The sequence below is a fragment of the Oncorhynchus keta genome, chromosome 11 (assembly GCF_023373465.1).
Source record: "Oncorhynchus keta strain PuntledgeMale-10-30-2019 chromosome 11, Oket_V2, whole genome shotgun sequence".
In the NCBI taxonomy this organism is placed as follows: domain Eukaryota; kingdom Metazoa; phylum Chordata; class Actinopteri; order Salmoniformes; family Salmonidae; genus Oncorhynchus; species Oncorhynchus keta.
The window spans coordinates 32,605,061-32,629,606 of NC_068431.1; the positions used below are offsets into that span (position 1 = coordinate 32,605,061).

A 24,546-nucleotide genomic window follows, 5' to 3' on the forward strand; every position below is an offset into this window, starting at 1 on the left:
GTGTGTGTGTGTGTGTGTGTGTGTGTGTGTGTGTGTGTGTGTGTGTGTGTGTGTGTGTGTGTGTGTGTGTGTGTGTGTGTGTGTGTGTGTGTGTGTGTGTGTGTGTGTGTGTGTGTGTGTGTGTGTGTGTGTGATATCAAAAGGACTGATAACACTAGAGTGGCAACAATGGCTTCATTATGCTGTGCATATTATCACTATTTTATAAAGGTGTGTTTTCTGTTTTGTTTACCGAGTGTGATAGTGGTGTCGTGTCTGGACTATCATCAAATGTGAAGACTGTTATTTTATCAAATCAATTCTCTTTGTGTAATTATTATTATTACGTGATTAAACTAATCATGTAAACTTTAATTAACTCGGAAGTCGGAGCACCACTGGAAAATGTTTATAGAGTATTTCGAGAAATCGACTCTTCAGATATTTTTATATCTTATCAAAACAGTCTCTTATTAATATTTTTATTTTACCTTTATTAAACTAGGCAAGTCAGTTAAGAACAAATTCTTATTTTCAATGACGGCATCGGAACAGTGGGTTAACTGCCTGTTCAGGGGCAGAACGACACATTTGTACTTTGTCAGCTCAGGGGTTTGATCTTGCAACCTTCCGCCCCAAATGAATTATTATGAATTAATGAATTATTATTTGTTACATCATCAGTGCTCATTACTGAATGTCGCAAACCCTTGGATATATGCACACACCCTAGTTTCCATAATGAATCAGCAATATACAAATTGGCTTAATTATTTATTTACTAACAAACTAAATTATCACAGAAATACATAACAAACAAACATTATATACAGTGGGGCATAAAAGTATTTAGTCAGCCAACAATTGTGCAAGTTCTCCCACTTAAAAAGATGAGAGAAAATTTTCATCATAGGTACACTTCAACTATGACAGACAAAATGAGAAAAAAAAATCCAGAAAATCACATTGTAGGAATTTTAATGAATTTATTTGCAAAATATGGTGGAAAATAAGTACTTGGTCAATAACAAAAGTTTATCTCAATACTTTGTTATATACCCTTTGTTGGCAATGACAGAGGTCAAACGTTTTCTGTAAGGTTTTCACACACTGTTGGTGGTATTTTGGCCCATTCCTCCATGCAGATCTCCTCCAGAGCAGTGATGATTGGGGCTGTTGCTGGGCAACACAGACTTTCAACTCCCTCCAAAGATTTTCTATGGGGTTGAGATCTGGAGACTGGCTAGGCCACTCCAGGACCTTAAAATGCTTCTTACGAAGCCACTCCTTCATTGCCCGGGCGGTATGTTTGGGATCATTGTCATGCTGAAAGACCCAGCCACGTTTAATCTTCAATGCCCTTGCTGATGGAAGGAGGTTTTCACTCAAAATCTCACGATACATGGCCCCATTCATTCTTTCCTTTACACGGATCAGTCGCCCTGGTCCCTTTGAAAAACAGAAAAACAGCACCAAATCATGATGTTTCCACCCCCATGCTTCACAGTAGGTATGGTGTTCTTTGGATGCAACTCAGCATTCTTTGTCCTCCAAACACGACGAGTTGAGTTTTTACCAAAAAGTTATATTTTCTTTTCATCTGACCATATGACATTCTCCCAATCTTCTTCTGGATCATCCAAATGCTCTCTAGCAAACTTCAGACGGGCCTGGACATGTACTGGCTTAAGCAGTAAGACACGCCTGGCACTGCAGGATTTGAGTCCCTGGCGGTGTAGTGTGTTACGGATGGTAGGCTTTGTTACTTTGGTCCCAGCTCTCTGCAGGTTATTTACTAGGTCCCCCCGTGTGGTTCTGGGATTTTTGCTCATCGTTCTTGTGATCATTTTGACCCCACGAAGTGAGATCTTGCGTGGAGCCCCAGTTCGAGGGAGATTATCAGTGGTCTTGTATGTCTTCCATTTCCTAATAATTGCTCCCACAGTTGATTTCTTCAAACCAAGCTGCTTACCTATTGCAGATTCAGTCTTCCCAGCCTGGTGCAGGTCTACAATTTTGTTTCTGGTGTCCTTTGACAGCTCTTTGGTCTTGGCCATAGTGGAGTTTGGAGTGTGACTGGTTGAGGTTGTGGACAGGTGTCTTTTATACTGATAACAAGTTCAAACAGGTGTCATTAATACAGGTAACGAGTAGAGGACAGAGGAGCCTCTTAAAGAAGAAGTTACAGGTCTGTGAGAGCCAGAAATCTTGCTTGTTTGTAGGTGACCAAATACTTATTTTCCACCATAATTTGCAAATAAATAAATTAGAAATCCTACAACGTGATTTTCTGGATTTTTTTCTTCTCATTTTGTCTGTCATAGTTGTGTACCTATGATGAAAATTACAGGTCTCTCTCATCTTTTTAAGTGGAGAACTTGCACAATTGGTGGCTGACTAAATACTTTTTTGCCCCACTGTATTGGTAACTAACAATGATAGAAAAGCCCATAGTGGTCTAAGCCGATATCTCGGCTTGGTAGACAAAAGAAAGAGGTTGGGACTGAGAAAGAGCGGGAAAGATTAAATGGATTCACTACACACAGTCTATAATGATAGTAATTGAAATGCTAATCCTTTGCACATGAACGGCCACTCATTTATATATTTACGCCCGTATGTTGTTGTTGTCGTATCTGTTGAAATGCTCGATCGTCCTGTAGAGTTCATCAGAGTCTCTGGTTAACTTTCCCAGAAGTCACGTCTCTCGTGGTTGTAGGTGGTTAGAATGGATACTGCAGAGTACTATTCGTAAATGTTCTCATAGAATAGATGATTCGGCGGTTGTCTGTATTCTCGTTCAAGACTAACGGAATTTGTAGCTGCAGACTAGTAATGATACTAAAATTTACTCTTATTCTGTAGTGATCAATAGTCTCAGAGTTGAACCATTTCCAGCCGTGTAGCCAAACTACAGCTGTATGGTCTCCGTGGCCTATGGAATTGTAGCCATTCCAACATGGGGACGATGTCCCGGCATCTCTGACTTCTTAACCATTCGGGACTTCCGGCTTACCGTTGGTCTTTTGGCATTAAAATATACATTTCGTCACGGGTGGGTTTCATACTCTGGAATAGAAAAGGCCGGTTCCATGACGCCGACGTAATGTCTATGCTCATGTGGGCCATTAATTTGATTAACTTTATATGAAAACTCGTACTCTCATTTAAAAGATTAACGCCACATTACATCTTTTCACAAATAGTTTCATGTTTAATCACATACGTTTCACAATATTTAGATATAAACCTGACAGCTGAGAAATGTACACTTTAGGGATTGGTTGGAGAAAATAGTACATTAGGTCTACTTACCACTACTGTATGTTTGACCAACTGTAAAACATTTCTACCGGTAGCTTGCAAAGTAAACATTATCAGCTAACAGTACATCTGCTAATATGCCTTTCTGCTGCTTGACAAGCAGAGTCCATAAAGGATGGGAAATGAACCTAAACCACTCATACTTGTCATGTACAGTTCACTTATATATCACTCAAATATCCAATTAATGGTAGCTAATATTGAGAGATATCGTGAGGCTACCTGAAATGACATGATCAACTGATGTTTACTGATCATGATACACTTTCAGTTACTAGCTGTACAACTCTGATTACAGGCCTACATGTGGAATAATCTGAAATTAGTAGTTCTGAATATGTTCTTCAAGAGTTGATGATATTACAACCAAATAGTTATCATTTATTTAACAATTTCTTGAAAACGGCACTCAGTTGTCAATGGTTTTAGTGGAGCTGGGGGTCTCCTTGCCCCCCAGCAGTAGAGTCGAATTCTCTGCACCTTATTGTAATGTTTTATTGATAACATTCTTGTAAGACACAATAGCTTTCAAGACAGTGGTAGCCTAGTGTGTCAGTGCATCTGCATGTATGCATGTGTGTGTGTGTGAGGATTTAGCTCTCCACACACACACACACACACACACACACACACACACACACACACACACACACACACACACACACACACACACACACACACACACACACACACACACACACACACACACACACACACACACACACACACACACAGCAGATTCAGAAAAAGCATTTTAGAGGTAAAAACGTCCCTGCTCTTTCCTTTCCCAGCTATGAATTTCCATGGGTGAAGTCCAGGATTAGACTGTGAACTCAACCTTCACTTGCTCAAAGCAGCACAACGCTTCCATTTGGTGCTGCTAGGGTTCAGGGTCCTGGTATATATAGTGTAGCACGTGGTAAGCATTCTCCATGAATGTTTTAACGTAACAGGGAGGGGCCATATTTTATTTGCGAGGGTGGTGAGATTTTTCTTCTCCCTCCATACATATTTTACATACTTGTGTGCCGGAACCGTATGATATTCTTCACAGTAAGGCAGTGGAGAGCTGGGAAAACAGAGGATGCCACCCACCCTTAAACATGCACTCACACATTCTCTGGAATGTTTTTTCACAACTGCAATAGAGGCGACTGATCTTTGCCTGTCCTGCTCCAGCTTCAAACCTCCTCGTTATTCTAATCAGTCATTTGAATTCAGTTTCATGGGAAAGGCAATCTCATGTCTCATAAAGAGAGGGCTATAAGACAGAGTATTGTGACAGAACAGTGACTCTGTGTGATTCTCATTGTGTGGTTCTTCTGTTCAACACTGAAGACACGTCACACTCTGATGGAGCCTCAGGCAGTCACTGCACATGCTCCGTCTTAATCTCAACTGGTTTAGGGGATACAGGCATGATGTAATTACATTTGCCTCGGTTAGCATGTTTACCACAAAGCTTATACCAAACAACAATACAATATCATATAATTGAATGAAAATCTTCAAGCTTTCAGTTACTTCCTCTTGTTTGTTCTTGACTCAGACAAGCACCCAACCAAACATTGTCATAACAGAATCCAAAAGCATTTTGATTAACCAGTTGAAGCATCATTCTCAACTGTATTACAAATTGCAATCAAGCTAACTTCCACCCAACTACAGCTATTAGATAAATATGTTGAGGCGTTTCTCCTCTTTGAAGACTCCCACCCTGGCCCCAGTGATACAGTATAGCATTGTGTCCTGCAGTGCTTGTTATCCAAACGGATCAGATGAAATCCCTCAGTGAGTTACTGTACTGTCTTTAACAACTCTCTCTCTCGCTCTTTTCACTGAGGGAATTAGCGGAGGCTCGCACGCACTCTCACACACTGTGTTCTTGTCTTCCAGTGTGATAGTGCTGAAGAGGCAGCAGCCTGCTGTGTCAACCCTCCCCCGGGCAGAGCTGCTATGCAGATGTCCTCTCTCCTCCCAAACATGGAAATGAAACTATCACTACTACTCTTACTAAACTCTGCATTACAGCAACACTGCTATGGAGTGTGTGTGTGAGTGTTTGAGCGTGTGTGTGTGGGAATGTGTGCACCCATGCATGTGAGGCCCCTGTGGTTTAAAGCTGAGCTGCACCTGTGCTTGATGATGCTGTCATTACTGACATCTGACATCAGCGCTAATGTGTATAATGTACATGTGCCAGCTGTCAGTCATCATCACAGTGGTGCTTCAGTTAGAATGTTTTACAGAAGGGATGGAATGCGCTGTTCACCACCATAAGGAGGACTTGGAGCAGAAATAACTATAGCACCCATAATATCTGTTGAGGACCTTTCTGTTGAGAATCTGTCAATTTGACCTAATTTTCTGTATCTCTTTGGAGCATACCATACTGTTTTCAGCATATCTTTGGGGTACTACTGTTTATTAGGTGGAAGCCTAGGGGTGGTGACAGAGATCTGAATGCTGTTCTCCTTCTTTTTGAACACTCTCTTTCCCACACCCTCTCATCATAAGGAGAACACAGCATTCACTACATCCTTACTAAAGGAGAGGGAGAGAAGCTTCTGTTTCTTGGCTCCTGTTCAGGCGATGACAGATATTTATCTCCCTTTCATCATTAATCTGCTTGACAAAAGCCTTAACAACATAGCTGCAATTTTAGAGACTAACAACTTTCTTTACTCTGAAACTCTGAAACCAAGAAGTCCGCAAGCAAGATGTTTAGTTAAGCAGTCTAACTTTTTACATTATATTGATATATAGTAATAACTTCAGAGTGCATATCGAACCAGTTAGCGCATGGTCCAAAGTTCACTCCCACAAGCAAAGCTGTTTTATTTTTTAGCTGTAGCTAGTATTGGGGCTTGGAGTTTTCTGGACCACGTAACCTGACCAGGAAAAACTCAGGGAGCCAAGTTATGGGTTATAATAACAGACCCAAGTTATAGGTTATAATAACAGACCCAAGTTATAGGTTATTATATAGGTTATAATAACTGACCCAAGTTATAGGTTATAATAACTGACCCAAGTTGTAGGTTATAATAACTGCCCAAGTTATAGGTTATAATAACTGCCCAAGTTATAGGTTATAATAACAGACCCAAGTTATAGGTTATAATAACTGACCCAAGTTATAGGTTATAAAAGCAGACCCAAGTTATAGGTTATAATAACTGACCCAAGTTATAGGTTATAATAACTGACCCAAGTTATAGGTTATAATAACAGACCCAAGTTATAGGTTATAATAACAGATCCAAGTTATAGGTTATAATAACTGCCCAAGTTATAGGTTATAATAACTGACCTACGTTATAGGTTATAATAACTGACCCACGTTATAGGTTTTAATAACTGCCCAAGTTATAAGTTATAATAACAGACCCAAGTTATAGGTTATAATAACTGCCCAAGTTATAGGTTATAATAACTGCCCAAGTTATAGGTTATAATAACAGACCCAAGTTATAGGTTATAATAACTGCCCAAGTTATAGGTTATAATAACTGCCCAAGTTATAGGTTATAATAACTGCCCAAGTTATAGGTTATAATAACTGACCCACGTTATAGGTTATAATAACTGCCCAAGTTATAGGTTATAATAACTGACCCAAATTATAGGTTATTATATAGGTTATAATAACTGACCCAAGTTATAGGTTATAATAACTGACGCAAGTTGTAGGTTATAATAACTGCCCAAGTTATAGGTTATAATAACTGCCCAAGTTATAGGTTATAATAATTGCCCAAGTTATAGGTTATAATAACTGCCCAAGTTATAGGTTATAATAACTGCACAAGTTATAGGTTATAATAATTGCCCAAGTTATAGGTTATAATAACTGCCTAAGTTATAGGTTATAATAACTGACTGAAGTTATAGGTTATAATAACTGACCAAGTTATAGGTTATAATAACAGACCCAAATTCTAGGTTATAATAACTGACCCATGTTATAGGTTATAATAACTGACTGAAGTTATAGGTTATAATAACTGACCCAAATTATAGGTTATTATATAGGTTATAATAACTGACCCAAGTTATAGGTTATAATAACTGACCCACGTTATAGGTTATAATAACTGACCCACGTTATAGGTTTTAATAACTGCCCAAGTTATAAGTTATATTAACAGACCCAAGTTATAGGTTATAATAACTGCCCAAGTTATAGGTTATAATAACTGCGCAAGTTATAGGTTATAATAACTGACCCACGTTATAGGTTATAATAACTGCCCAAGTTATAGGTTATAATAACTGACCCAAATTATAGGTTATTATATAGGTTATAATAACTGACCCAAGTTATAGGTTATAATAACTGACCCAAGTTGTAGGTTATAATAACTGCCCAAGTTATAGGTTATAATAACTGCCCAAGTTATAGGTTATAATAATTGCCCAAGTTATAGGTTATAATAACTGCCCAAGTTATAGGTTATAATAATTGCCCAAGTTAAAGGTTATAATAACTGCCTAAGTTATAGGTTATAATAACTGACCAAGTTATAGGTTATAATAACAGACCCAAATTCTAGGTTATAATAACTGACCCATGTTATAGGTTATAATAACTGACTGAAGTTATAGGTTATAATAACTGACCCAAATTATAGGTTATTATATAGGTTATAATAACTGACCCAAGTTATAGGTTATAATAACTGACCCAAGTTGTAGGTTATAATAACTGAACCAAATTATAGGTTATAATAACTAAATAAATCAACTCAACTCCCTCCAATGCTGGGCACACTGCTTTTCAAATCAAACACACTTCTGAAAGCAAAATGTGGAGACACTGCTATCTGAATTGACTGAACTGCAGCCGCAGTCAGATACTGTAGTGATACATCTGTCGTACATCTGTTTCAATCTGCGCTCTGCAGGCTGGCAGAACGTGACCCAGTTTAGCTGCAGTGTGTGATGCTTATACAATGACCTTTCACCTGTGACTCACAGCCCACTGTGACAGTGGACATCAATCATGGATGTGTGTCCTTCTGAGTTATGAGGGTGTGGGTGTGTGCGTGTGTGTGTGTACAGTATGTGTTTCATCTCCCTGGTGTTTGATGTGGGGAATTGATGGACAATGGTACGCTCCACATACATACATAGATACATTAACAACACTACTAATTTGTCTTCCAGCCAATTAAAGCTGCACTGTCATTAAGAAGGCACTTTCATGCCTCCTGATTCATCTGTGTTTAAATCACTCGAGAACACTCTACATTGGCATTGTGAAGAGATCAAGGCAAATGGTGGATACTTTGAAGAAACTCAAGTATAAAATATATTTACTACATGATTCCATATGTGTTATTTCATAGTTTTGATGTCTTCACTATTATTCTACAATGTAGAAACTAGTAAAAATAAAGACAAACCCTGGAATGAGTAGGTGTGTCCAAACTTTTGACTGGTACTGTATATTTTTTTGATATACAGTAACATCATTTTCTCTTTATTGTACTGAATAGTACAGTTCTGTTGACTGTTTCACTGACTGTGTGGAGTCATTCTAGTCACTCTGTTTCTGTAAGCAGCTCTATGTGCTCCAAATGAAACACACACTATCAAAGTTGGGGAAGCAGCACATTGCTGAGTCATGTCAAAAGGAGAGATGGGAGGGAGAGAGAGAGAAAGAGGGGAGATGGGAGGGAGAGAGAGGAAGAAAGAGGGGAGATGGGAGGGAGAGAGGAAGAAAGAGGGGAGATGGGAGGGAGAGAGGAAGAAAGAGGGGAGATGGGAGGGGGAGAGAGGAAGAGAGAGAGAGAGAGAGAAGAGAGAGAGAGAGAGAGAGAGAGAGAGAGAGAGAGAGAGAGAGAGAGAGAGAGAGAGAGAGAGAGAGAGAGAGAGAGAGAGAGAGAGAGAGAGACAGAGACAGAGACAGAGACAGAGAGAGACAGAGGGGGTGGGAGGGGGAGAGAGAAAGAGGGGAGATGGAAGGGAGAGAGAGAAAGAGGGGAGATGGAAGGGAGAGAGAGAAAGAGGGGAGATGGAAGGGAGAGAGAGAAAGAGGGGAGATGGAAGGGAGAGAGAGAGAAAGAGTGGAGATGGGAGGGAGAGAGAGAGAGATTCCTCTTGGAATCAGCAGATATTTCTAAGGATGCTGTGCTTCATTTTTTTCTCTACTTCTTTCATTGTTAATAATTGTGGGGGATGGCTTGAATTATTTTACTTGATTAAAAGCAGAGAGGTTAAAAGCAAAGAGGTGTAGGGTGCAGGAATGAATGCATGTTCTTGTTTCTTATCTCCTCTCACTCTCCTCCTTTTCGTCCTTCTCCTTCTCCTTTTAATTTTTAAATGTTTAATATATTTCACCTTTATTTAACCAGGTAGGCAAGTTGAGAACAAGTTCTCATTTACAATTGCGACCTTGCCAAGATAGAGCAAAGCAGTTCGACACATACAACGACACAGAGTTACACGTGGAGTAAAACAAACATACAGTCAATAATACAGTAGAAACAAGTCTATATACGATGTGAGCAAATGAGGTGAGATAAGGGAGGTAAAGGCAAAAAAAGGCCATGGTGGCAAAGTAAATACAATATAGCAAAGTAGAAATAAAAATAATGGGGTGCAAAGGAGCAAAATAAATAAATAAATAAAATGTAAATAAATACAGTAGGGAAAGAGGAAGTTGTTTGGGCTAAATTATAGGTGGGCTATGTACAGGTGTAGTAATCTGTGAGCTGCTCTGACAGCTGGTGCTTAAAGCTAGTGAGGGAGATAAGTGTTTCCAGTTTCAGAGATTTTTGTAGTTCGTTCCAGTCATTGGCAGCAGAGAACTGGAAGGAGAGGCAGCCAAAAGAAAGAATTGGTTTTGGGGGTGACCAGAGAGATATACCTGCTGGAGCACGTGCTACAGGTGGGTGATGCTATGGTGACCAGCGAGCTGAAATAAGGGGGGACTTTACCTAGCAGGGTCTTGTAGACGACATGGAGCCAGTGTGTTTGGCGACGAGAATGAAGCGAGGGCCAGCCAACGAGAGCGTACAGGTTGCAATGGTGGGTAGTATATGGGGCTTTGGTGACAAAACGGATGGCACTGTGATAGACTGCATCCAATTTGTTGAGTAGGGTATTGGAGGCTATTTTGTAAATGACATCGCCAAAGTCAAGGATCGGTAGGATGGTCAATTTTACAAGGGTATGTTTGGCAGCATGAGTGAAGGATGCTTTGTTGCGAAATAGGAAGCCAATTCTAGATTTAACTTTGGATTGGAGATGTTTGATGTGGGTCTGGAAGGAGAGTTTAGTCTAACCAGACACCTAGGTATTTGTAGTTGTCCACGTATTCTAAGTCAGAGCCGTCCAGAGTAGTGACGTTGGACAGGCCGGCAGGTGCAGGCAGCGATCAGTTGAAGAGCATGCATTGAGTTTTACTTGTATTTAAGAGCAATTGGAGGCCACGGAAGGAGAGTTGTATGGCATTGAAGCTTGCCTGGAGGGTTGTTAACACAGTGTGCAAAGAAGGGCAGAAGTATACAGAATGGTGTCGTCTGCGTAGAGGTGGATCAGAGACTCACCAGCAGCAAGAGCGACATCATTGATGTATACAGAGAAGAGAGTCGGTCGAAGAATTTAACCCTGTGGCACCCCCATAAAGACTGCAAGAGGTCCGGACAGCAGACCCTCCGGTTTGACACACTGAACTCTATCAGAGAAGTAGTTGGTGAACCAGGCGAGGCAATCATTTGAGAAACCAAGGCTGTCGAGTCTGCCGATGAGGATGTGGTGATTGACAGTCGAAAGCCTTGACCAGATCAATGAATACGGCTGCACAGTAATGTTTCTTATCGATGCCGGTTAAGATATTTAGGACCTTGGGCGTTGCTGAGGTGCACCCATGACCAGCTCTGAAACCAGATTGCATAGCAGAGAGGTTATGGCGAGATTCGAAATGGTCAATAATCTGTTTGTTGACTTGGCTTTCGAAGACCTTAGAAAGGCAGGGTACAATTGATATAGGTCTGTAGCAGTTTGGGTCAAGAGTGTCCCCCGGTTTGAAGAGTGGGATGACCGCAGCTGCTTTCCAATCTTTGGGAATCTCAGACGACACAAAAGAGAGGTTGAACAGGCTAATAATTGGGGTGGCAACAATTTCGGCAGATAATTTTAGAAAGAAAGGGTTCAGATTGTTTAGCCCGGCTGATTTGTAGGGGTCCAGATTTTGCAGCTCTTTCAGCACATCAGCTGACTGGATTTGGGAGAAAGAGAAATGGGGAAGGCTTGGGCGAGTTGCTGTGGGGGGTGCAGTGCTGTTGACCGGGGTAGGGGTAGCCAGGTGGAAAGCACGGCCAGCCGTAGAAAAATGCTTATTGAAATTCTCAATTATAGTGGATTTATCAGTGGTGACAGTGTTTCCTATCTTCAGTGCATTGGGCAACTGGGAGGAGGTGTTCTTATTCTCCATGGACTTGACAGTGTCCCAGAACTTTTTTGAGTTAGTGTTGCAGGAAGCAAATTTCTGCTTGAAAAAGCTAGCCTTGGCTTTTCTGACTGCCTGTGTATAATGGTTTCTAGCTTCCCTGAAAAGCTGCATATCACGGGGGCTGTTCGATGCCAATGCAGAACGCCATAGGATGTTTTTGTGTTGGTTAAGGGCAGTCAGGTCTGGGGAGAAGCAAGGGCTATATCTGTTCCTGGTTCTAAATTTCTTGAATGGGGCATGCTTATTTAAGATGGTTATGAAGGCATATAAAAAAAATAACTTGGCATTCTCTACTGACGGGATGAGATCAATATCCTTCCAGGATACCCCGGCCAGGTCGATTAGAAAGGCCTGCTCGCTGAAGTGTTTCAGGGAGCGTTTGACCGCTGACCCATTACGGATGCAGACAATGAGGCAGTGATCGCTGAGATCTTGGTTGAAGACAGCAGAGGTGTATTTAGAGGGCAAGTTGGTTAGGATGATATCTATGAGGGTGCCCGTGTTTACGGCTTTGGGGAGGTACCTGGTAGGTTCATTGATAATTTGTGTGAGATTGAGGGCATCAAGCTTTGATTGTAGGATGGCTGGGGTGTTAAGCATGTTCCAGTTTAGGTCGCCTAGCAGCACGAGCTCTGAAGATAGATGGGGGGCAATCAGTTCACATATGGTGTCCAGAGCACAGCCGGGGGCAGAGGGTGGTCTATAGCAGGCGGCAACGGTGAGAGACTTGTTTTTAGAGAGGTGGATTTTTAAAAGTAGAAGTTCAAATTGTTTGGGTACAGACCTGGATAGTAGGACAGAACTCTGCAGTCTATCTTTGCATTCGATTGCAACACTTTGGCAGTTCTATCTTGTCTGAAAATGTTGTAGTTTGGGATGAACATTTCAGAATTTTTGGTGGTCTTCCTAAACCAGGATTCAGACACAGCTAGAACATCCAGGTTGGTAGAGTGTGCTAAAGCAGTGAATTAAACAAACTTAGGGAGGAGGCTTCTAAATCAAATCAAATCAAATCAAATTGTATTTGTCACATACACATGGTTAGCAGATGTTAATGCGAGTGTAGCGAAATGCTTGTGCTTCTAGTTCCGACAATGCAGTAATAACCAACAAGTAATCTAACTAACAATTCCAAAAGTACTGTCTTATACACAGTGTAAGGGGATAAAGAATATGTACATAAAGATATATGAATGAGTGATGGTACAGAGCAGCATAGGCAAGATACAGTAGATGGTATCGAGTACAGTATATACATATGAGATGAGTATGTAAACAAAGTGGCATAGTTAAAGTGGCTAGTGATACATGTATTACATAAGGATGCAGTCGATGATATAGAGTACAGTATATACGTATGCATATGAGATGAATAATGTAGGGTATGTAACATTATATTAGGTAGCATTGTTTAAAGTGCATTGTTTAATTCCCATTATTAAAGTGGCTGAAGTTGAGTCAGTGTCAGTGTGTTGGCAGTAGCCACTCAATGTTAGTGGTGGCTGTTTAACAGTCTGATGACCTTGAGATAGAAGCTGTTTTTCAGTCTCTCGGTCCCAGCTTTGATGCACCTGTACTGACCTCGCCTTCTGGATGATAGCGGGGTGAACAGGCAGTGGCTCGGGTGGTTGTTGTCCTTGATGATCTTTTTGGCCTTCCTGTAACATCGGGTGGTGTAGGTGTCCTGGAGGGCAGGTAGTTTGCCCCCGGTGATGCGTTGTGCAGACCTCACTACCCTCTGGAGAGCCTTACGGTTGTGGGCGGAGCAGTTGCCGTACCAGGCAGTGATACAGCCCGCCAGGATGCTCTCGATTGTGCATCTGTAGAAGTTTGTGAGTGCTTTTGGTGACAAGCCAAATTTCTTCAGCCTCCTGAGGTTGAAGAGGCGCTGCTGCGCCTTCTTCACGATGCTGTCTGTGTGAGCGGACCAATTCAGTTTGTCTGTGATGTGTATGCCGAGGAACTTAAAACTTACTACCCTCTCCACTACTGTTCCATTGATGTGGATAGGGGGGTGTTCCCTCTGCTGTTTCCTGAAGTCCACAATCATCTCCTTAGTTTTGTTGACGTTGAGTGTGAGGTTATTTTCCTGACACCACACTCCGAGGGCCCTCACCTCCTCCCTGTAGGCCGTCTCGTCGTTGTTGGTAATCAAGCCTACCACTGTTGTGTCATCCGCAAACTTGATGATTGAGTTGGAGGCGTGCGTGGCCACGCAGTCATGGGTGAACAGGGAGTACAGGAGAGGGCTCAGAACGCACCCTTGTGGGGCCCCAGTGTTGAGGATCAGCGGGGTGGAGATGTTGTTGCCTACCCTCACCACCTGGGGGCGGCCCGTCAGGAAGTCCAGTACCCAGTTGCACAGGGCGGGGTCGAGACCCAGGGTCTCGAGCTTGATGACGAGCTTGGAGGGTACTATGGTGTTGAATACCGAGCTGTAGTCGATGAACAGCATTCTCACATAGGTATTCCTCTTGTTCTATAGGTGTCTGTCTCGAAAAAATGTCTTGGAGAGAGCTCGACCAAAACATCCGGTTGGAGACCGGAGGGAATCGTTTCCCTTGATTCGGTTAGACCAAGAATCAATTGCGAATCAAATGACAAGACTCTAGACAACGTGTGGAAGCTGTAGGCACTGCAACCTTGGCCTCATTTAATTCGGTTCACTTTGAACATTTCCTTGAAGTCGCAGATGGATATTTATTTCCATTTTCAGTGATCAGATTTTCATGCACTTTTCGATGAAACGCACGTTCTGTTATAGTCACAGCCGTGATTTAACCAGTTTTATAAACGACTGAGTGTTTTCTATCCACACATACTAATCATATGCATATACTATATTCCTGGCCTGAGTAGCAGGGCGCTGAAATGTTGCGCGATTTTTAACAGAATGTTCGAAAAAGTAGAGGGTCGACTTAACAGGTTAAGGAGAGGCATGCTTAGTCGGGTGATCAAAAGGGTCCAGTGAGTAGTGAGGTTGGTTGGGGTCACGGCGATTCAGACAGATAGCCGGGCCATCGGTAGCAAGCTAGCATAGGATGGAGGTCTGTTTTTAGCCACCTCGTGCGTTTCCCTCGGTAGGATTAGTGGGGTTCCTTGTGGTAGAGAGGATCAATCCAATTCGCAAAAAACAAAAACAGATATTATAGAGGCCCAAGAAGAAGAAAAAATGTCCGATAGGTCTATTCAGATAGCAGCCGATAAGACAGCTAACGATTAGCGGACCGCAGATGGCCGTTCAGGTAACGTCGCGACGGAGGAGCCAGCTGGATAACTCCCTCGGGCAGATAGCGTCGGTAGTCCAGTTGTGAAGGCCCGGTGGGGCTCCGCGTTGGCAGTAAAACGGGTCCGGATAGGTGATTGTAGCCCAGGAGTGACTGATGGAACTCTTCAGCTGGCTAGTTCCGGAATAATTGATGTTTGCTCCGGAATCGACGTAAGCCGATAGTCACACGGATAGCAGCTAGCTAGCTGCGAGATCCAGGTATAAATGTCCAGAGCTTGCGGTTGAAATCCGGGGACATGGAGAGAAAAATAGGTCCGGTATGTTCCGGTTCGAGCCGCGCCGTACAAAACTGGCGAAAGATTTTCGAGCTAAAGGATAGCTGATGACCACAAACCGTGGTTAGCTGAATACTAACGATTGGCCAGTAAAGATGCTAACTAGCTTCTGATTAGCTTCTGGTTAGCTTCAGGCTAGCTTCTGGTTAGCTTCTGGCTAGCTTCTGGCTAGCTTCTGGTTAGCTTCTGGCTAGCTTCTGGTTAGCTTCAATGAAGGATTACAGAATTGAGGTAAATAATACTTTATTTTTTTTATATATAAATTGGTGAGGCGGGTTGCAGGAGAGTGTTTTGAAGATGAGTTTATGGAAAATAAAAAAAAAATATATATAAAAAGGTATGGGAAGAAAGTTGTAAATATATATATATACGGGACACGACAAGACGAGGACAAAAGATGTCTGACTGCTATGCCATTTTGGTGACAATGCATCCATAAAAGCCACACATGCACGGACACACATGCACGGACGGATGCACGCACACACAGCCTGTTACCCATACATATTACATGAGTGTTCCAACTCTGAGGGCCTCTCTGTGTTTTCATTTTGCCAAGCTACAGTCAGGCCTCAATGCTGATAGGCTGGAGTCAGTGTCCACCCACTCAACGGCTGCTCTCAAACATGACATAGACAAACCCTGCCTCTTACAATGTAGTCCAGCCCCATAAGGCCTGTCAGTCATCGTGATTGTCTTTCATCGTAATATCTGATTTAGTGTGTGTGTGTGTGTGTGTGTGTGTGTGTGTGTGTGTGTGTGTGTGTGTGTGTGTGTGTGTGTGTGTGTGTGTGTGTGTGTGTGTGTGTGTGTGTGTGTGTGTGTGTGTGTGTGTGTGTGTGTGTGAGAGAGTGATGGATTGTCCAGGCTCTCTCCATCAGTGCCAATTGGTAGGCTTCCTGAGCATCTCATTAACATGAGCTAATGGATGTGTTCTCTCTGCTAAGCGAATTAAAAACAGTGCTCCAGGAAGACAGCCCAGGGGAAGGCAGTCAGACTGACTGGACTGTGACTGACTGGACTGACTGTCTGACTGACTGATTGACTGGACTGTCTGACTGACTGACTGACTGTACTGACGGTCTGTCTGACTGAGTCTGTGTAGTCAGTTTATGTCACATACTTAAAGGAGCTTTGGCCCTGCTAACCCCAACACCCCACCTGTTGTCAGTTTAGTGTGTAGCATAGTGTCAAATAGGTGTATTATGGGATCCTGGTGGTTCTGACAGCAACAAGACAGACATGTTGTCTGGAGACAATATTAATTACTCCACTGAAAGAGGTCTGGCAGGTCATGGGGGTTATAGATAAAAGCTACAGTATGTGGTGGAGACTGTGTGTCTGTGTGTGTGTGCGCGCCTGTTATTTTTAACAGAATGGTTAGACTTATGTGCGTTTGTGTCCAAGGTTTTCTCATGGGGTGTTTTTGTGTGTGTATGAATGTGTGTGTGTGTGAGAGAGAGAGAGAGAGAGAGGGTAAGCTCGTGTGTGTCCCTGCGGAGATATTGTTTTGATGCACTGCTCCGCTGTGCTCTGAGACACAGACTCAGAGATACAGCTCTGTCTTTGAAAATATAAAGACTGTACACACACACAGGTGCATGCTTCCCCCCCCTGCCACTACACATCCCTATCTCTTTCTCCCCTGAGCACAACACACACTCCGTATGGGGCCTCTGCCTTCACATTATAACACACACACTGATATGTCCACATTCTGTACTCTCACACACACAAACACTCAAGCACACCAGTGTACACACATGTACAGTTATGAACAATAAACACATGCTCTCACACAAGTGCAGCTTCTTTGTTTCAAGCCACAGTGGTATCTCTCCATCTATCTACAGCAGAGACTATGAATGATCTTGAGGTTGCTGGCCTCGCTCCAGTACAGCAGCTCTTATGTAAACACACTCAACTGTGCATGACACCTCAGTTCCACAGCACAACGCGACTAGCATTTTATCCTAGCTACTGTAAGTCATCCAACAACACACGCCTCCTCGCAGTGGGATGATGCCATAGTTTAATCAATCTTCTACTTTGGTCTCTTTCATCAACTTGGAAATGGAATCTGTCTTCAGACGATTGATGCCTTTACTGGGGAACCCTCTTCTCCCGTGCCACTTGAACCAACATGGACATAATGTGCAATATGTGTGTTCTGTTGAAGGGATGGTTTGTTTTGTGAAGGTGAGTGTTAGTGTTATGTGTGTGTAAACTAAAACATTATAGCTGAGGAGCCGTTTATATGGAACCCAACCAGTTCTGCAATGTCTTATCATGGTCTACCATGTTCTTAATGGTCATACAGTGGACAGATTGTGGACTATGTTTGTACGTCTTAAAGTGGCATACTCCCCTATCCACTCTATCTCTTGCTCTCTCACACACACTAACATGCTGGGAGTAATCAGACACCACAGTGTCATCAGATACCACACTGTTACAAGCTGCAGCCACGCGCACGCACGCACGCACGCACACACACACACACACACACACATCCACAGTGTGTGTGCTGGTGCTCATGCTGTTCATACTGATAGATCTGCTGATGGGGTGGAGGCTTTCCTGATGCCTGTGATCAGGTGTAATCAGCTGCCAGTAGCCTGTGAGGAGGACTGCACTGAACACACTGAACACACGGAACAAACACTGAACACACACTGAACAAACACTGAACACACACTGAACACACACTGAACACACACTGAACACACTGAAATCACACTGAACACATACTGAACACACACTCTCTATTTATGTGTACAACGCGCTCTATGACAGCACCACATACAGTACTGTACCGTTCCTGCTTGGTTCATACCTGTCAGAACCGATCAGGATACTGCCTGAAACGTCTACCACAGAAAAACATGGTGAGAGAGAGAGGGAGGAGAGAAGGAGGGAAGGTGAGGGAGGTGAGGGGAGAAAGCAGGAGGATATGAGAGAGAGAGAGAGAGAGAGGGGGGGTGAGAGAGTGAGAGAGAGAGAGAGGGAGGGAGGAGAGAAGGAGGGAGAGAGGGGGTGAGGGGAGAAAGCAGGAGGATATGAGAGAGAGAGAGAGAGAGAGAGAGAGAGAGAGAGAGAGAGAGAGAGAGGTACAGTATAAGAAAATACCTCTGAGATTAAACTGCTCGGTGCTCCTGCTCCCCCTGTACCATCTATCCTGTCCCCATCCCCTGACCCATGTTCCCCTGCTTCCCTCACCCAGTCTGCTCCTCCTCCGAGAGAGGTCACACCCAGGTCAAAATTATTCTGGGGGTAGGGAATGTTGGGGAAGACAGGATTCCCAAGACAACCACATTCCTAGACCACAACGTTCAAAATGTATATTATCACAGTTGTGTCTTGTCTTGTAAATGTTGTTAGTTATGTTAGGAGAGTGAAATAGGTCATTTTAGGAGATAGCGAAAGCATTTTAACACAAACACACTGCACTCATTCACACACTTTTTTATACTCTTGTTTACATTCCTACAGTGAAATCGGGGTTTCTAGTTGGTGACAGAGTGGTGACCGAGCTGGTAAATTACTCATCTGTACTCACTGACTTAAAAAAAAAAACTTGAACATTAGTCAGTGAAGTACAGATGAGTAATCTTATCCTGTGAAATACAGATGAGTAATCTTGTCCTGTGAAGTACAGATGAGTAATCTTATCCTGTGAAGTACAGAATAGTAATCTTGTGCTGTGAAATACAGATGAGTAATCTTGTCCTGTGAAGTACAGATGACTGATCTTGTTCTGTGAAGTACAGATGAGTAATCTTATCCTGTGAAGTACAGAATAGTAATCTTATCCTGTGAAATACAGATGAGTAATCTTGTCCTGTGAAGTACAGATGACTGATCTTGTTCTGTGAAGTACAGATGAGTAATCTTATCCTGTGAAGTACAGAATAGTAATCTTGTGCTGTGAAAGACAGATGAGTAATCTTGTCCTGTGAAGTACAGATTAGTAATCTTGTGCTGTGAAGTACAGATGAGTAATCTTATCCTGTGAAGTACAGATTAGTAATCTTGTGCTGTGAAGTACAGATGAGTAATCTTGTCCTGTGAAGTACAGATGACTAATCTTGTGCTGTGAAAGACAGATGAGTAATCTTGTCCTGTGAAGTACAGATGACTAATCTTGTGCTGTGAAAGACAGATGAGTAATCTTGTCCTGTGAAGTACAGATGAATAATCAATGCTTCATCAGTGTGTGTGTGCGTGTGTGTGTGTGCACATTTATGTCTATTCCTCTTCTAGAAAACATGACGAGATGTGGTTGAGACATGAATGAGATGGAGTGTGATATATGGCGGGTTAGTGCTGTGATTGCTGTCACTGGGGACCAATGTGGGACCCAGTCAGTCAGTGTTGTAAAAATGAACCGATTAAGACAATGATTTATATATACATAATTGGGTGAGGACGTTGATGATCACTGCTCATCGTGTAGGAGATGAACAACCTGCCACTGGGAACGTGATGAGACATGGTCACACTTTTGTTGATGGTGGTGGTGATAATGAATGTGATGAAGATGAAGATGGTGATGTATTGGGATGGGTGGGAGGCAGAGTAGGTTTACAGGTTCACAGTCACTACCGTAACATTTCTTATTTCTTGTTTTTATTTCTCATCTGTTTTTTTTCTACCTTATGCTATTTTTAGAACTGCATTGATTACTGCATTGTTTGGCTTTGAGCTAGCAGGAAAGGCATTTCACTGTACTTGTAATGAATTTCCTCCTCTTCTTCCGAAGAGGAGAGGCGAAACGGATCAGAGGACCAATACGCGGCGTGGTAATTGTCCATGGTTCTTTTTAATACGTTAAGGTACACATGAACAACTGACTACAGAATCACCCACCCAAATCGGACCAAGCAGAGTGGTAAAGGACAGCGACGACAGCAGCAGCAGCATCAACAACAGAGGCCAGCATCACAGGACTCCTGGACATGGGAGGAGATACTGAACGGAGAGGGACCCTGGGCACAGGCTGGGGAAAATCGCCGCCCCAAAGCAGAGCTGGAGGCAGCGAGAGCTGAGCGGCGGCAATATGAGGAGCCAGCACGGCAGTGCGACAGGTACGAGAGGCAGCCCCAAAAAATGTTTTGGGGGGGGCACACGAGGTGTGGTACTAAGCCAGGTAGCAGACCTGAGCTCACGCCTCGTGCTTATTATAAGCAGCGCATTACTGGTCAGGCACCGTGTTATGCGGTTAAGCGCACGGTGTCGCCAGTGCGTGTCCATAGCCCGGTGCGCTATAGGGCAGCCCCCCGAAGGTGCCATGCGAGTGTGGGCATTGAGCCAGGGCGTATGGTGCCTGCTCAGCGGGTCTGGTCGCCGGTACGCAGTTTTGGTCCAGGTTATCCTGCGCCGGCTCTGCGTGCTGTGTCTCCGGGGCGCTGGGAGGGTGCAGTGCGTCCTCTGCCTGCGCTCCGCTCGTGCCGGGCAACTGTGGGAGTGGAGCCTAAGGGAGAGGTGCGTGTAGTAAGCACTAGATCTCCCGTGCTTACCCACAGCCCGGTTCAACCTGTGCCTGCACTCTGGAGGGTCCGGGCTAGAGTAGTTGTCCAGCCTGGGGAAGTGGTGCCAAGGTTGCGCACCAGAGCTCCAGTGCTCCCCCACAGCCCGGTCTTTCAGGCTCCTCCTAACACCAAGCCTCCTGAAGGTCTCCCCAGCCTGGTGGTTCCTGTGGCAGCGCCACGCACCAGGCTGTCTCTCTGTCTCCTCCCTGCAGGTGCTCCCGCCTGTCCGGCGCCGCTGCCGGAGCGTCCCGCCTGTCCGGCGCCGCTGCCGGAGCGTCCCGCCTGTCCGGCGCCGCTGCCGGAGCGTCCCGCCTGTCCGGCGCCGCTGCCGGAGCGTCCCGCCTGTCCGGCGCCGCTGCCGGAGCCCCTCAGCCCAGAGGCGCCAGAGCCCCTCAGCCCAGAGGCGCCAGAGCCCCTCAGCCCAGAGGCGCCAGAGCCCCTCAGCCCAGAGGCGCCAGAGCCCCTGTCCCTCTGTCCAGTGGGGTCATTGAGAGGGGTTGCCATGGTGAGAAAGCCACGGAGGCGGACAATAAGGCGGACTAAGACAATGGTGAAGTGGGGTCCGCGTCCCGCGCCAGAACCGCCACCGCGGACAGACGCCCACCCAGACCCTCCCCTATAGGTCAAGGTTTTGCGGCCGGAGTCCGCACCTTTGGGGGGGGGGGGTACTGTCACGTTCTGACCTTTATTTCCTGTGTTTTGTATTTAGTTAGTATGGTCAGGGCGTGAGTTGGGTGGGCAGTCTATGTTTGTTTTTCTATGTTTTGGGTATTTCTATGTTTCGGCCTAGTATGGTTCTCAATCAGAGGCAGGTGTCATTAGTTGTCTTTGATTGAGAATCATACTTAGGTAGCCTGGGTTTCACTGTGTGTTTGTGGGTGATTGTTCCTGTCTTTGTCGTTGCACCAGATAGGACTGTTTTGAGTTTTCACATTTCTTGTTTTTTGTAGTCAGTTGTTCATGTGTACCTTAACGTATTAAAAAGAACCATGGACAATTACCACGCCGCGTATTGGTCCTCTGATCCGTTTCGCCTCTCCTCTTCGGAAGAAGAGGAGGAAATTCATTACAGTACTTGTGCACGTGGCATTAAACTTGAAATGACCAAATCCAACATGCTTTTCCCCATCCCTCAGAGCTTATGAGACTCTAATGTTCAGGTTAAAATATTAAGTTCACTACCAATTAGGGCTAATGGAACATCAGTTCTGGTGTGCTTACCTTAGCCAGTGTTGAAGATTCCTTTGATTCCCTGTGCTTTTGACAAACCTTGATACAGTAATGATTTACTTTAGTCTCTTGAGTTTGGTTCCTTCCATGTTGTTTACAGAAGTTTAGCTGTGGTTGCTAGCCTCTTTCGTCATGGCTGGAGAAATTGAATGGTGTTAGAATCAGGGGCAGTTGCAGACTATTATGATTGGAATAAAGAGAACAATAATGTCTCGCTAGCTTAGCTAACAGAATTACACATCTCTGGGAGACTTTATGCTTTCTTTAAAGTCTTATTGTCCTTGAGTTCAGTCGTCCCAATAGAGGGATGTGGTTAGTCTGCTGAAATTGGTTTTAAATTACTTTCTCTCTGTCACACTAATTTAAAAGTTGAAGTTTTGCAGACAGAGAACGTCTATTTCATGCAAATCCTCTATTGTACCAAGACATGAAAACAAACAGGTAAAACCAGAAAGTGTGTGTTTGATATTGCCTGGAGCTTTGTGTGCAGTGTGTGTGCAGTGTATGCTGTCTGATGCTGGTGTGTGTGTGTGTGTGTGTGTGTGTGTGTGTGTGTGTGTGTGTGTGTGTGTGTGTGTGTGTGTGTGTGTGTGTGTGTGTGTGTGTGTGTGTGTGTGTGTGTGTGTGTGTGTGTGTGTGTGTGTGTGTGTGGTTTAATGCTGGAGTGGGGGGCTCTAATAGCCTAGATGTTGAAGACAACCTTGATTGGCCATTGCTGGGGTTAAGAGAGCCTTGATGTAATCTGTTAGAGGTTCCTTCAGAAATGATTCATACCCCTTGACTTATTCCACATTTTGTTGTGTTACAGCCTGAATTCAAAATGGATGATTTGTTTGTTTTGTATCACCCATCTACACACAATACCCCATAATGACAAAGTGAAAACATGTTTTTAGAATTTTTTCACATTGATTGAAAATGAAATACAGAAATATCTCATTTACCTGAATCAACACTTCGTAGAAGCAGCTTTGGTGTCGATTACAGTTGTGAGTCTTTCTGGGTAAGTCTCTAAGAGCTTTCCACACCTGGATTGTGCAACATTTGCCCCTTATTCTAAAAAATGATTCAAGCTCTGTCAAATGTGTTGTTTATCATTGCTAGACAATCATTTTCAGGTCTTGCCATAGGTTTTTAAGTAAATTTAAGTCAAAACTGTCACTCAGTCACTCAAGAACATTCACTGTCTTCTTGGTAAGCAACTCCAATGTAGCCTTGTGATTTATGTTATTGTCCTGCTGAAAGGTGAATTCATCTTTCAATATCTGGTGGAAAGCAGACTGAACCAGGTTTTCCTCTAAGATTTTGCCTGTGCTTAGCTCCATTCCGTCTCTTTTTATCCTGAAAAACTCCCCAGTCCTTATCGATTAAAAGCATACCCATAACATGATGCAACCACCACTCTTCTTGAAAATATGGAGAGTGGTACTCAGTAATGTGTTGTATGGGATTTGCCCCGAACAAAACACTTTCTATTCAGGACATAAAGGGAATTACTTGCAGTATTACTTTAGTACCTTGTTGCAAACAGGATGCAGGTTTTGGAATATTTTTATTCTGTACAGACTTTCTTATTTTCACTCTGTTAATTTGGTTAATATTGTGGAGTAACTACAATCTACAATCTCAGTTTTCTCCTATCACAGCCATTAAACTCTGTAACTGTTTTAAAGTCACCATTGGCCTCATGGTGAAATCCCTGAGCGGTTTCCTTCCTCTCCGGCAACTGAGTTAGGAAGGACGCCTGTATCTTTGAAGTGACTGGGTGTATTGATACACCATCCAAAGTGTAATTAATAACTTCCGTCGCTTCCGAGTTAAGCGATCAGTGCGTCAAGAAGCAGGGTGGCTTTTTCGGAGGACACATGGCTTTCAAACCTTCGCCTCTCCCAAGTCCGTAGGGGAGTTGCAGTGATGGGACAAGACTGTAACTACCAATTAGATATCACGAAACTGGGGAGAAAAAGTTCAAAGTCAAATCTAATAATTTAAAAAAATAATGCTATTTTTGCACCCAGAGTGAGTCTATGCAAAAGCGCTTTGCTGTGGCTTCAAAACAGTGCCCCCAGTCAGTCTTGGGTTAATACTTATCATTTGCCCCACATCCCACAGACTAATGATCGGAAAATAACGTGTGATATATTATACATGTATTATTTTTAGGCATATACTGTATATTACACTGCTTTATTACTACACATTACATTGGTTTTCCAAAGCATAATCAAAACCAAAAAGATGAGTAGCAATAGGTTTGGTTTTTGTTTAAATGTTTCTTGTTTGGTGGGCTGGGGGTTGTGGTTGAGAAATGACTTGGTTATGAAATGAGTGAGACATTTTTATTTCACGTAATTTTAACACTCTGTCATGAAGAGCACATGTTTAACTTATTAAGAAACATGTTTTCCTATCTCAAGAGCTTAACTATTTTTTTTTACTATAGTAAATTCCTATTAA

The 24,546-nt window shown here is 43.3% G+C and overlaps 1 protein-coding gene across 3 annotated transcripts in view; it reads left to right on the plus strand.

Moving 5' to 3' along the window:
• The window catches only part of LOC118390079 (LHFPL tetraspan subfamily member 7 protein), a 178,102-nt gene that overhangs the window by 50,706 nt on the left and 102,850 nt on the right, over window positions 1-24,546 (plus strand). Inside the window, exon 3 of one of the 3 annotated variants that reach the window (XM_052457010.1) lies at window positions 20,164-22,009. The exons of 1 other annotated variant lie outside the window; for it this stretch is intronic. In XM_052457010.1, the coding sequence (XP_052312970.1) occupies window positions 20,164-20,303 (140 nt within the window). In that variant the 3' untranslated portion in view covers window positions 20,304-22,009. Of the gene's footprint in view, window positions 1-20,163; window positions 22,012-24,546 lie in introns of those variants that run through there. One more of the 3 variants, XM_052457009.1, reaches the window with a different exon arrangement.